This window comes from Leuciscus leuciscus (genome assembly GCF_965113295.1).
Source record: "Leuciscus leuciscus genome assembly, chromosome: 24".
Classification (NCBI taxonomy): domain Eukaryota; kingdom Metazoa; phylum Chordata; class Actinopteri; order Cypriniformes; family Leuciscidae; genus Leuciscus; species Leuciscus leuciscus.
This window is the reverse complement of record NC_138723.1, coordinates 5808939-5822763: the sequence shown is the minus strand read 5'-3', so window position 1 is coordinate 5822763 and position 13825 is coordinate 5808939. Positions and strand designations below refer to the sequence as shown.

At 37.7% G+C, this 13825-nt stretch overlaps 2 protein-coding genes across 8 annotated transcripts in view; both read left to right on the top strand.

The window, feature by feature from the left end:
• palm2akap2 (PALM2 and AKAP2 fusion) overlaps positions 1 to 5622 on the top strand; it is a 246809-nt gene extending 241187 nt beyond the window's left edge. For all 6 annotated transcript variants that reach the window (XM_082157648.1, XM_082157646.1, XM_082157647.1 and 3 more), the window contains one exon: positions 1518 to 5622. In XM_082157648.1, coding sequence (XP_082013774.1) covers positions 1518 to 1646 — 129 coding nt within the window. In that variant the 3' untranslated portion in view covers positions 1647 to 5622. The remainder of the gene's footprint in view (positions 1 to 1517) is intronic.
• Positions 5623 to 5759: 137 nt separating this feature from the next.
• slc46a2 (solute carrier family 46 member 2) lies at positions 5760 to 13675 on the top strand. 2 transcript variants are annotated; one of them, XM_082157688.1, is made up of 4 exons: positions 6927 to 8304; positions 10964 to 11047; positions 12647 to 12803; positions 12922 to 13675. In XM_082157688.1, the coding sequence occupies exons 1-4, from the start codon at positions 7341 to 7343 to the stop codon at positions 12977 to 12979; spliced, it is 1263 nt and encodes a 420-aa protein (XP_082013814.1). In that variant the 5' UTR covers positions 6927 to 7340; the 3' UTR covers positions 12980 to 13675. The 2 variants fall into 2 exon arrangements, with proteins under 2 accessions (XP_082013815.1, XP_082013814.1); XM_082157689.1 differs by lacking the exons at positions 10964 to 11047; positions 12647 to 12803; positions 12922 to 13675 and adding an exon at positions 9839 to 9895 and having other exon boundaries at positions 5760 to 8333.
• Positions 13676 to 13825: the final 150 nt, after the last annotated feature.

Here is a 13825-nt window from a genome sequence, read left to right as displayed (position 1 = left end):
GCAAACACGCTGCAGCTTGGCCGGCGGCGGCATAAGCTTTATGAATCAGGGAAGATGTAAATTTTACTGGCTTGGATGGAAGTGCAGGAGCCTTCAGAGAAGATGCCGTTGCTGGAGAGAGATAGCTCGCGAGCGTCTCTTCCACCTTCGGCATCTCCCCATAACCATGCTCTTTATAATTGTGAATGGTGGAATAGTGAGATGTTTGTGCAGTATACACTCTATATGACACTGGTTTCCCCCACGATCTCGACACCTCGGTGTGGAGATCGGGGAAAAACGGAAGGCTCCTGCGCTGAGGCTGTGCACGAGATGGCAGGAAACGCTCGTCGAGCTTGCTTTTCGAACGAGCGCCCTGCCTATCTTCTGGCCACTCAATAGATAATCGCTCGACAGCTCTAGTGATAACATCAAGCAATTCCTCAAACGCATGAGACTGAGGTGGCGAATCCTCAGACTCAGCGTCAATACTAACAACGTCCAACTCCTCAGAGCTGGACAATTGCAGTATTGGTGCCTCCATCGGGGGGGAAGAAACCGCAACGCGTGCTTCCACACCCTGATGAGAGGCACTGGATCTATCAGAAGGAGGCTGAGATAAGGCAGAGCCCGTCTCAACATCAACTGATAGATCCATTTGCGAACCCCAGGTCTGTGATCGACGCCGTGCCTCGGCAGCGGCGGGACCAGAGCCCTGGGGAACGCGATCCTGAGCGCTCTGGAAGAACGCCAGGCGGGATCGGAGCGTACGCAAAGGCAGCGCGTCACAATGCTCACAGCCAGCACCCTCGAGTGCTGACTGGGCATGCTCCTCTCCCAAACAAACAACACAAAGGATGTGAGTGTCCCCACCCGTTAAATAACGCGGGCAGGGGTGCACACACAACCTATACTGCTGCTTGCTCGCCATACTGAATATATATATATATATGATATAGACAGACAACACCAAATATACAGAGACAGATTTCACACAGAGCGCAACTGAAGACTCAGAAAGCTTTCGTTTTCAGTTTCGGGCCGGCTTTTATAGCTTCCTGGTACGTGACGTCACCCGCCTCTGACGTTCCGCCACACCATTGGACTGATTTTACATGTGCTTCAAGACGTCATCACGCAAAGCGTTCCCCATAGCGTCAGTTTCGACGCAACCCGAGTTCCCTTGAAAGGGAACCCATACATTCACCCGCCCATAGACCCTCCCCTCGAAGAAATCAGGACAGAATTGGTCTAAAGTGGACAAAAGAGACGGATTAAAACACCAGGTATAAACAGGAATGTGTCTCCCTCGTCCACTCGTGATCCGATCGACCAAACGCATCTTAATACCAGGAGTAAACAGGGTCTTAGTTGACATGTAGTTGCAAAGCTACTTATAGTTAGTAGAGTGTGTCTAAAGTGGACCGTGTTACCGGGAAACTTCTTCTTAACATGTTTTCTATTATCACTGTGGTGAATATATCATTATATCATATGAAACAACTTTGAATAACAGCCATTTTTATGTTTATCTTCAGGTTCTGGAGGCAACGCGTGTCACTCGCAGAAAAAGTAACATGGCCATCCGGTGGGAAGCAGGAATCTACGCCAACCAGGATGAGGTTGAGGAAGATGAGGAGGAGGAGGAGGAAGAGGAGGAAGAGTAAACTAAACCTTCTTTCTATACTGAAAAGAAAACGAGAAAGAGAGAAAACAGAGGGATAATGTGCAACAGGACAAACACAAGTATTTATTGGGAATTCACCCCTCTCTGAGGATTTGTTCTCTCTGTTTCTGGAGAACAAACGGGACATAACTTTCTCTCGACAGTGAAGACCAGAGATACTATAACACTTTACATTTCCACTACTAAGATATAGCTTTTTTCTTTTGTGCTGATACGTTTGAAGAAAGTGGGATGTGCAAAGACAAGTATCACATTTTTTGAGACTTTGGGATTTTTGGCATTAATGTTACAACTTAGCAAATCAGATTAGTGTGAAGACCACATTGCATTTATACTTCCCAAACATAAAGATATTACCGTGCAGCTAAGGACATGGGAAAATAATGAAAAAAATTGGATAATACTTTGATATTAGTTGAAGGAGATTGGATGAATCTGATTTCATGCTAGATTATTGACATTTCAACTTTACACGTTGTGTCTTGCAGTGTCCGAAAGGGCGAAATACTGCTTTTTGGTTTCCTGTTAATTACATTTTCACATGATCTCGACTGCAGCCTATAGAGAAAGGAACTCAAATAATTCTCCTAATATTGCCATATTGTTCAGAGAGAAACTTTAATGAGGTGGACAAATGAAAGTAGGGCACAGACATATAACCTTGAAAGACTTGAGATCTGTAAGAGCAAACTCTTCACCCAGACCAACATAACAATACATCGAAGCAGAGCTGGTAATAACTTGCAGAGGTGGTCTTGGCTTTTTATAGGCAGCGGGTGAATTCTCCATTGACAAAACACAGGAAATGTATGTGAAATGAAGCTTTGGGATGTTATTGCGGTTTGCGGTTGAAGGCACCTGTGTTTGGCTTGAAGTAATAGCATCAGACATAGTGTGGTGCAGAACATTTAATGGATGATGTAGATGTTTTTGGGAATGTTTATGTTGTGTTGTGTTGTGTGTTGTGTTGGGCAGAACAGCAAAAGCAGTGCCTTTAAAGTGCCCCTGTTGTGTTATTTTAAAGGTTCCTAATCTTGTTTTGGACGTCTCCTACAACAGGTTTACTTGCATCAAAGGTCAAAAAACACTTTAATCTTTAATTTTCTCATAATATACATTTCAGTACCTGCTCTTTTCTCACAATGTCTGCAATGGTTCGATAAAACATTCAGACTCTCTAAACCCCTCTTTCTGAGACTCTACTCTTCTCTGATTGGTCAGATGGCCCAGTCTGTTGTGATTGGTCTACTCTGCTCTGATTGGTCAGATGGCCCAGTCTGTTGTAATTGGTTTACTCTGCTCTGATTGGTCAGATGACCCAGTCTGTTGTGATTGGTCGACAGCTTACAGCCAAACATTCATTATCATATCTGAACTTTGAGGGTCAAAGTAGATGTTGTTCAAGTTCAGCCAATGAAGAGCATAGCCTGGCATTATGCAAATATGTTACAACCCTACATAGGTTTGAGTAAGTAAGACTGGAATATCTAACGACTCGTTTTAGGCAGTTCAGAATCATTTAATTTGGGAGATTAAATGACTTTAACTTTATTTATCGGCACTTTGATCTTTGAAACTTTGAAGACCTTTTACATTCACAAACAGCGATATAACACACTACATGAAAGGTAATATCTGGAAAAAAAGCATAGTAGGGGCACTTTAATGCAAAAAATGAAGAAAAGAACAATAATATGAATGATAAAGATAGCTTAAATATGCAAGACTTCACTGTGCTTAATTGCTTAGTTGATTTTTAAATTAATCATAATTTCTCTTTTTGGCATTTTTAAAGCCATTACCAGCAGGAATTGTAAACACAATACCATTATTTAACACAGTTAAAAAATATATTGCTACAAATGTACAAATTAATGTCTGAAATGTTGGAATGAATTTTTTTAATTTTTTTTTATTTTTATTTTTTATTGTTTTTTGGTTGTTGTTTTTTTGGCAATATAAAGGATGTACGGTGCAAGAACAAGCATCTATAGGCCTACAGGTCACTGACATCAGTAATGGACATGCAGCGTGACGGAAACAAAGAGGACTAAAACATGAACACTCTCTAGATTTAATCTTTGACTTCTCATTTTTGCCTTCGGCCTGATGCATTTATCAAGCCATAAATGAAGACAATCCCACGAGCATCATTCAACAACGTGGCTTTGATGTTTTGTATACTCCACATATAATATATATAGTATTACAAAGAAAAAAGTATTTAATGGACTGCTGTCCTTTAATGAGTACATGAAGTATTTGTAGTCTCTGGTTAAGAGTGGTATATATTGCATAGTTTCTCAAATTGCAGGCAAAAAAAAAGACAAACTAGAAACTCTATAACAGTTATGCATTATTATAATGTGTGGGTGTCATATAAAGTTACACCTATTCAGAATTATAAATGTTTCTGCAGAAGGTGCATCAACTTTATTTAAAGGATGAAAACAGATGTTTGTTGATCTCTGGATACTGACTTTCTTAGGTGTCCAGTTGTTTTGATGCTTAATGTGAGATTGTGTGAAGACCATCAGTTTTACTCAGAGCAGGATGTTGGATTTTTACTTGGACTCTTTGATATGAGATGATTAATGTTGGTGAACAAATAATTTGAATTTTATAAGGGGGAAATATTTTTATTTGATCAGTGAGATATATGCAGTGTTCCTATAAATGGAAAATAGTTTTGAAAAAAAAAAAAGACTGGTGTTTAGTACTATTACTGCACATTTATTCATATATACTGTGTTGTGTGTATTTGAGGGCCAAGTACGCCATATGATATTATATGCATTTTCAGAGGTTTTCATTAGTTTGTTTAGGTGCTATAGGTGACATTTCTAGCACAGAGTAGTTAAAGTATTGACCGTGATGCGGACAGGTTTTGCATCACGAAATGTGCAGCATTCAAATGAAATGTAAAGCCAGCTTTAGTTCACTAAAGATGGCATGCTTTTGTACTATAATGTATGGGAAATGGACAAAAAAGGTTGTTTTACCTCATGATGTTAAGTTATAAGAAACAAGCCAATGTTCAAATCTGTAATATAACAGGATTCCTACGGCATAGGATGGTGGCCAAAATTGCTTTCAATGTACAATACCCGAGGAAAAAGGAACCATTAGGAATGGAGCAATGTTGCAGTTGTTGATGTGTAAAGCATCAGCCTTTGAGGACATCTGGGGAAATCTCGATTGTTTATTGTCAATAGTGTAGTGATACAGAAGTCACTTTCAAACCAAGCAGATTTCTGTTGGTAAATGCGGTGAATTCGTGACCAGTTTGAACCCGTTGCAAATTCTCGATTGTGTAAATTCTTATTGAAATGACTAGATTTAATCCACAGATTTTACTCACACCTTTACCGTTGTTCAGCGAAATTTCCTACCGGATCTTACAGGAAAACATAACTATTTTACGGGGTGGTGATTTCATATGAATTTGTACGTTTTGAATCGACCAAAAATGTGCATTTTTAAAGGAAACTCATGAAGGACCACCCCTAACCCGCCCCGAAACTTAACCGCCATTGGCGTTTAAATATCGTATGAATTCGTATGAATTAGCCACCAATTACGTAAAATAGTTATGAATTTGTGAAATTGTGTGATGTCTGATATAGCCTACAGTCTTTCGAATAGGAACAGATTGTATGGAAGCTTGTTTCCGTTTCGGAATAATAAAGTTGCGAGTTTATATCTCACAACTTTTTATTCTCAGAATTGTGAGAATGATTCGCTATTGCCAGAAAAATTTCAGAAATGTGAGCTTTTGTCGATATAAATTTGTGAGGGGAAAAAATTCCAGAATTGACTTTTTCTCAGAATTGCGACTTTATTTCTCAGAATTGTAACTTTATATTTCACAGTTCAGATTTGTTTCTACGAATTGTGAGACATAAACCCGCAATTGCGAGTTATAAAGTCCGAAATACCAGATAGCCTGTAAACTCGCAATTCTGAGAAGAAAAAAAATCAGAATTGCGAAATTGTGAGTAATTTTTTTTATTTATAGCCTATATATTGTATTTGTAAGATAAAATGTTATTACCGCAATTACGTTTTTATTTTTATTGTGTGGCAAATAAGCTTCCATAGTAGCCTATAGGGAGCTTTGCATTAGGACGAAAAATTTCCACATGCAGATTTTATTCGCTTTTACGTTATGCAAATTCAGTTATGCAAATTCAGTTATGACTTCTGTGAGCGGGTGCTTTGTGTATTGCCTCACTATTGACGATGGACCGTTTAGCTCGTGAAATTTAATTTTCTTTTTTTTTCTTTTTTGTATCGCTAATGTGACCGCAAATGTGTTCAACTACAAATATATGCCTTCTTTAGACAGTCAAGCGTTTGCCAGTGTCCATGTGCATGATAATTACTGCGTCTGTTGCAATAGATTTTTACTTTCATTGTGAGTTTCACAAAATACAGTCTGTTCTTTAAAAAAAAAAAAACTTGCCTTCAATGAAATCACAAGTATTGCTTTTTTTTCCACAGTTTGAACCAAGTAAACAGTGTTTTTTACTTTTACCTTTGAAGTAACACCAAAAATATGTTTGCTCTTGTTGTTTAAATAGTTAGTTATTATTACAGATCCATTTGCAATTGCTTTCTTAAAAGGTTAAATGAGTGTTCTAGTTCCCTTCCGGAGAAACCAAGGGAATATTGATATGGTGTGATAATGCAATCATGCTTTCAAAAGCCCTCTTTTGACATGTTAACCACTTATTGTATGTTAATATTCTGCTTATATTGTTTTATAGTAATTGTAAGTCTCGCTCTTACACACATATATAATTATTTTCTCATTAAAAAGAAAATGTGTAAAACGTCTCTATTCTTTCCTTGACTTCTAAATGTATCAAAATATGTGACAATGTAATAGTATAAGAATTTACACAAATCAAAATTAGAGAGAAGGTGAGCATATGGCATTTACTTGCATATGCCTTACAGACTTACACTCATGAGTGCAGCCTTTTATATTTTCACACTTTAAATCTGCTCTATATAGGCTACCTAAAAAGCCTATTTACTGGTGGATTTTAAAAGTAAAACACGTATGTTCAATTTCAATTTGTTCCTTCCTCACACAAAACTTATATGACTTCAGAAGACTTGCATTTTGTCCAACTTGAAGCTTCACTTTTAAAGAAGAGCAACACCAACATTCTTCAGAATAAAAGCCAATAGTATATTCAGTAGCCTATATTAGTGCCATTATTATTAGGGGGGCTATCTCTTTAAGAAAAAAATCCCTCATGACATGGAATGAGTTCCCATTGACTAATCCGCTCTACTTGAGATCTTGTTTGACTGGTTCACACAAAACCAAACAGGTATTGCATCATTTGGTGATGCAATGGTGATTTATCTTTCTACAAATGTTCTCCTTTTTTGACTTTTTAAGAAGCAAATATAAGCAGGCTAACGTTATAGCTATAAAACAAATCTTTATGTCCTCGTTAATTAGACAGTAATTTGTTATTAATAAGGTGTGTTATTGTGTGGTTGAAGCGTGACTAACCACTGAAAGTATTTCAGTGTGCAACTTCCCTGTAGCAGAATGACGCGATGAGCTTCAGCCAGAGAGTTTGAGCTCTTGTAGTGTATCGACTCTGCTCAAACACGTTTTTTGTTAGTTTTTATTATTTTCATCAACTTTAGGATGTCCTTTCGTAAATACATCGCGCCTCTAGTATTCTGTGCCCAAGTGGCCAGCTCGTTTTTTGACACCGCTCTCCAAATGGTCGTTAAAGAGCGATGCGCAAACGCCACGGATCCGGACAGCGAGCAGAAAGCGATTACCAACTTCAACATGATCTTTAATATGCTGCTCAAGTTCATGCCGATCGTGCCAGCGATCATTCTGGCAAAGATTGGAGATAGAGGTTACAGGAAAGTGCCAATAGCTGTTCCTCTGGTGGGTTACTTCGTGTCCAGGGCTTTGCTCCTGGTGGACATCGCGCTGGGATGGCCTCTCCAGGTGTTGTACGCGGTGCCGGTGATCTACGGGCTGTGCGGCGGGTTCGCGTCCTACTGGGCCGGAGTGATGGCGCTGGTGTCGGTGAGCTCGAGGGAGGAGGAGCGGTCCGTGCGCATCATGAGGACCGAGCTGGTGTACGGGATCGCAGGGTTCATTGGCAGTCTTGCTTCTGGTCACTTATTTGACCTCTATAGTGTAGATCTCAGACACGGAGTGATTTTATCTGCTTTGAGTGTGCTGCTGTATTTAGTCTGCCTGCTCTATGCGATCATTATCCTGCGGGTCGATCATGCATCAGAAAGGCATGAGCGACGGGAAAGTGTTGGGATCTTAAACCAGGAAGCCCGTGATAAAATAAACATCGCCTTGCTGTTCGCCAGTGGGATCTTGTATGATATCGCAGTGGCGGGAGGGATGGAGATGTTGGCCGCGTATGTGCTGAAAGACCCGCTGAACTGGGGCGCGACTGAGGTGGGCTATGGGAACGCGGCTGGGTCCCTTCTCTTCATCACCAGCTTTGTGGGTGTGAAGATGTTCACTAGATGTTCTGTTAAAGATGAAAGCATGATCATGGTCGGGATGGTGTCTTTCGCAGTTGGGATTTATTTCATGGCATTTGTGACCACAACTCCAATGTACTTTTTGGGTAAGTTACAGCCTAACACCATAGGCGGAGTTTGACATTCGAGCCAGGGGGGGCAAAAAACAAAAAACAAAAAAAAAGATCATTGTAGCAGCTGGGACCTATAGAAGCTTGTTTCCGCCACTGAATAATAAATAAATAATAATAATTCCGACCCCTATAAAGTCGCAAAATGGGAGATATAAAGTCAGAATTGCGTGATATAAAGTCGCAATTGGGAGATATAAAGTCAGAATTGCGTGATATAAAGTCGCAATTGCGTGTTATAAAGTCAGAATTGTGAGATATAAACTATTCTGAGGTCAAAAAAAAAAAAAAAAGTCTGTCTTTTTTTCCCTTAGAATTGGACTTTTTATCTCACAATTGCAACATCTCGCAATTCTGACTTTATTTCTCAGAGATATAAAGTCAGAATTGTGTGAAATAAAGTCGCAATTGCGTGTTATAAAGTCAGAATTGCGTGTTATAAAGTCAGAATTGCGTGATAGTCGCAATTGCGAGAAAAAAAAAGTCAGAATTCTGACTTTATAACACGCAATTGCGACTTTATTTCACGCAATTCTGACTTTATATCTCTGAGAAATAAAGTCAGAATTGCGAGATGTCGCAATTGTGAGATAAAAAGTAGCAATTATCTTTTAAAATGTTTTATTTTGTGGCGGAAACAAGCTTCCATAGGGTCCTGCATGGCCTATCAATTGGGGAACTCGCACATACTGTATGGACAAAACAAACATGCTAAATAAACACATTTATTTTTAACCCAAGAAAAAACAGTACAACAATACAATCATATTTGTAAACAGGTAGAACGTCACTACTGGACTTCGCATCGCATCTTCGTTCGGACACAATTAGGATCAATGAAATGTGGACCACTTTTGCACTGTTAAAATATTATCTTCAACCAAAACGAAAAGATTTTTAAGGTTTTTCTTTCCTTTTTTCAAAACACATTGTGGCAATGAGAGTGATTAAAAAACAAGTTATATTTCGCATTTTGTTGTACTTCATGAAACATTTAAAACATTTTGAGAGGGAAAAATGAACACAATACTCTCCACTTTTGAAACATATTGAACAGCATATTGAAAGCAGTGTGTTGAGTTTCTCCAGCTTAAGCAGTTATTTGGCAGAGAAATAAAACTTACAGACCTAGACATTGTCCAGACTAGTGCAACAGTAATTTTCGTTTTTTGCGTCCTGCATATGCGTCGATAATGGTCTCAGGTGAGAGCATAGGGGTGAGCCGTAATGTCGCTTTCGATGTGAAGTCACATGACCCAGAGCCCCGAATTTTTTTTTTTTTTTTTTTTTTTACTAAAGCAGTAGGCCTATATGAAATCAGATTACCTACCACCATTTAGTTGTTTTGTGTTATTTAAAATATTTATAATATCTCTTTTTTTTTTAAAATGCAATTTTTTTTTTTTTTTATGCAATTACCCGTTTCACCAGGGGGGGCAATGCTCCCCCTGCCCCCCCGCAAACTCCGCGCCTGCCTAACACTCAGCTACTTGACGCTAGGCAACTTGAGCTTCACGGAATCCCTGTTAAAAAAAGTGTTCAGTTCACTTAATTAATCATTTTAAGGCAACGGGTTTACCTACAATATATATCTTTTTTTTTTAAGTATAAACTTATTGCTTAATTAAAAAAAAAAAAAAATGATGTGAATTTGACAATTCCACATTACTTTTATTTTTCGATTAAGATTTTCGATTAATAAGAACTAATAAACAGCTATGCATGCTAATGCACAATTAGTTAATAGTGAGAATTTATCCCCTAAAGTGTTACCACTGTTTTATAAAAGTTTTATAAAAGTCAAAATATCAAAACAGACTTCAATAAAAGCAAATAAGCAATCATTAAGAATCAGAAAAGGTAAATCTGGAAACAGTGCACATGCTCAGGTGTTAAGGTGTATTACATTTTTAATATAAAAAGCCACCAAAGCTTGTGATTTCCCTGACAACAAAGTATAAAGGCTTTATATAAAATAGATAAGCATTTTAAAACATAAAATGTAATCAGTAATAATGAATGCTACCTTAAATATGATTACATGAGTCAAAGTTTCATGACATTTCTAACTATATTGACTAAAGATCTTTTGAGCATGATGTGTAATATTGTTAATAATAATGTTGCTGTCCCACTTTATATTAGTTTGGGATATACGGGTAGGGTTAGATTAAAGGGTCTGTTTAGTGTTGGGGTACGGTCTAGTTTAATACACACATGTAATTACTTTAAATGTAAATACAATGTAACAACAGTTACCTAACAATACCTAAGTAACAAAGTATAGTCTATCGATTTTAGTTTGAGACATCTAATATAAATTGGGTCCAATGTTAGGTGTTGATTGTGTGAACCTTGTATACTAATTGTTGAGTCTCTTACTACAGAGTAAATTTCTAAAGTTTACTTACAACACAGCTAGAGTATTATTAAAGCACATTAACATGGTCAGACTCAGAATACACCACATTATCAAAAGCACAATTGGAATCCAATAATAATTCCTCAAAGGAAGAATTGACATGAATTTACATTAAGTGTAAAATTGCTAAAACCAGGAAGTCTCTATAAATAGCCTTATTACAGTGACTTGGTATTGTCGTCTGATCTGAGGTTTTGTTCTTGTCTTCTTTAGCTCGCTCTGTCACTCTGTTCGCTCTGATTCCAATGCCCACCATTCGCTCGCTGCTCTCCAAACAGGTCATGGGAAGCTCATATGGTAGGTCTCCGTTCTTTATTCTGTCAGTAAGAGTTGTGAGTTTGCATACGTTTTCTAAAATGTAAACTCAGACCTCAATGTACCCTTGTCACATTTCAAATGTTCATGTAGCTGTGCTGTGAAGCCTATCTGATCTGACGTGTTCAGAAAATGAAGTGAAAACAAAACAGCCAAAAACAGAGAAGTGAAACTGTGTCACTGTGTTCACAGGTGGAGGCCATAAGAATATTTGTAATTCTTTCTTGTGGTAACAATAAGTAGCTTTACAGGCAAGTGTAAAATGTTTATTTCTTTCCTGGTGGTCGTTGAGATGTTGTCAGTGTTCTGACTGACCCAGCTGGTGTTCGTATTGTCATTGATTACAGTTGTACACACAATTGATAGTTTGAGGTAAATTAATAAGCTGGCTGAGCTGTGACAAGGAGTTCTGTCTTTGACAGGGTGAGCTAGAGTTTTATAGATCAGTACAGAAGGGGACCAAACACCGAACCCTGAGGCACTCCAGTGGTAAGCTAATGGGATAATGATGATTTACTCAAAGCACTTGAAACACTAAAGGCTACTGGTAAAAGACATGGTGTAAATGTAATGAAAACTCAGTCCAAACATGTTTCATGACACCTTTTACTAACCAAAGGCAAAATGTTTTGTAACCAAGGTTCGAAACAGTGGGCCTCGCCCTCGTTTGTAAAATATTGCGTCGAAACCATCCTACATTTAATCTTACGATCATTTCTCAAATGTGCATACGTGTGATTCAGAGAATAAATGTACGCACAAAAAAGACGTGTGCACGCCTCTCTTCCAGAAGTGAAATTTATAAATCGCAAATTATCTTGAAAGTGTGCACAGCTGAATGGTGTCCGAACTCAGCTTTATAAACGCAGCCTAATTAATCTCATTAACGTATAAAAGAGAACCAGTCAACGTCCAAATCCTTCACTTGAGAATCGCAAGTGGCAAGAATTGCTTCTGTTTTCAGATAACTGCAGTACTCCGACTCTTTGCACAAGGAAAAGTGTGTTCTCTCCTCAGACCCTGACGTGGCACTAAGCACTTTTCCACATCAAAGATTCATAAATATGAACGTTGGCATGGATTTTAGTGTATGCACACACTAAGATCAAATCTGTGCGCACAACATTTTATAAACGAACCCCAGTATGATGTAAAAAAAAAAACTTGTTTGTTGAAATCATGTTACTTGACGAGTTTGATAGTCAAACCACTGATTGGAATGGGGAAAAAAACACTTCGTAAATGTTTATCTCAATGTTAAAATACAGTTCTTTTACTAAAGATTAACTGTTCAATTGTTCTCATCATACCGTTTAAATCCCATCAGCTAACTATATTGGAGTGCCTCAGGGCTCAGTGCTGGGCCCCCTACTCTTCTGATATATCAGACCCACAGATCAGCCCTGTTGGCATCGAACATGTGTAACTGATATGTAGAAGAGATTAAAATAAAGCCATGGTTATGGTGGTTGATGGGATGCCAAGCTGAACAAGCTCCCCTCAAACTTTGGTTTGGATCTCCACAGCTTAGTGAAACATGTCTTTGGAAATTTTCACGGATAGTTGCTTTTCATCCCACAGGCATAACCTTTGTCATGCTCCAGTTGTCCTTCAAACTTGCAAGCTTGGTCACCACACCCATCTACACTAAGATCTATCAGGCCACACTTGACACCTTCCCAGGGTTTGTCTTCATACTGTCCAGCATCTTCACTGTTCTCTCCATGATACCCATTAGGTAAGCTGAGATTTATTTTTGTCCCCCTTTGATATAACATTTAATTCATCATTAAATTCTGATTATAGTTCAGAGAATAGTAAACATTTCAATTTTTTTTTTTTTTTTTTTTGCCAAGTATTGTGGGATGTCGCTCTGCAAGACATAATGGATATGAGAGAATTCAAGGGAACTGACAGCATTCAGCCCCATCAAAGGAGAGACGTAGTCTCTCTCAGAAATGGACAAGTTATCAAGATATGTATATTTGCACGGTAAATCATTTGTAGGTTTAATAAGTTACAACAGAAAATATCTGCTTTTTTATCATTCAGTTGACTAGAAGTCAGTTTGAATAATTTAATAGATAATATTATCTGCTGGAATAGATAATGTTACTTCCTGTTGCACAGTGGTTGTACTTTGCATTTGTGGTAATGCAATCTCTATAGCGTCATGTAGAACACATGACTAATAATGATGACAATATTTAGTTTTTAGATATTTCAGTAACACTTAAGTTTCCAAATTGTTAACATTAGTTATTAGTTAACATGAACACGGAAACTTGAAAATGAGTTGAAGGTTGGAGATGAAGTTTATTCATCTTATTTCATGTTAATTTCAACATTTACTACATTATTAAAATCAAGAGTTCTATCTGTAAACAGTTAATGGACCTGATCTAACATGAACTAACAATAAACAGCTGTATTTTTATTAACCAACATTAACAAAAATGTTAAATACTGTAACATACGCACATACTCATTGTTAGTTAATGAATTAACTAATGGGATCAATATTTCTGCACTGCATTGTCTATTTAAAACGGATGACATATTTTATCAGATTTGTATTGAACAGTTTTTGCAATAAATCATTTTTATGTATTTCTGTGTGTGATGTATGGATCTTATTAAATATATGCACTGTTTTACACAAAGTCTCTGATGAGTGTATTATGAATCATCATTCTTTAATGGCAGTTCACATAGTTTAGTTCTGCTTGTGCAAAGGCACAAAAACACATTAAAGGAAAA

Excerpts from the sequence above, each read along its gene's own strand:
- slc46a2 (XM_082157688.1), top strand. The coding sequence starts at position 7,341 with ATGTCCTTTCGTAAATACATCGCGCCTCTAGTATTCTGTGCCCAAGTG. Across the intron at positions 11,048-12,646 it reads GGTCATGGGAAGCTCATATG|GCATAACCTTTGTCATGCTC; the intron begins GTAGGTCTCCGT and ends TTCATCCCACAG. Across the intron at positions 12,804-12,921 it reads CTCTCCATGATACCCATTAG|TATTGTGGGATGTCGCTCTG; the intron begins GTAAGCTGAGAT and ends TTTTTTGCCAAG.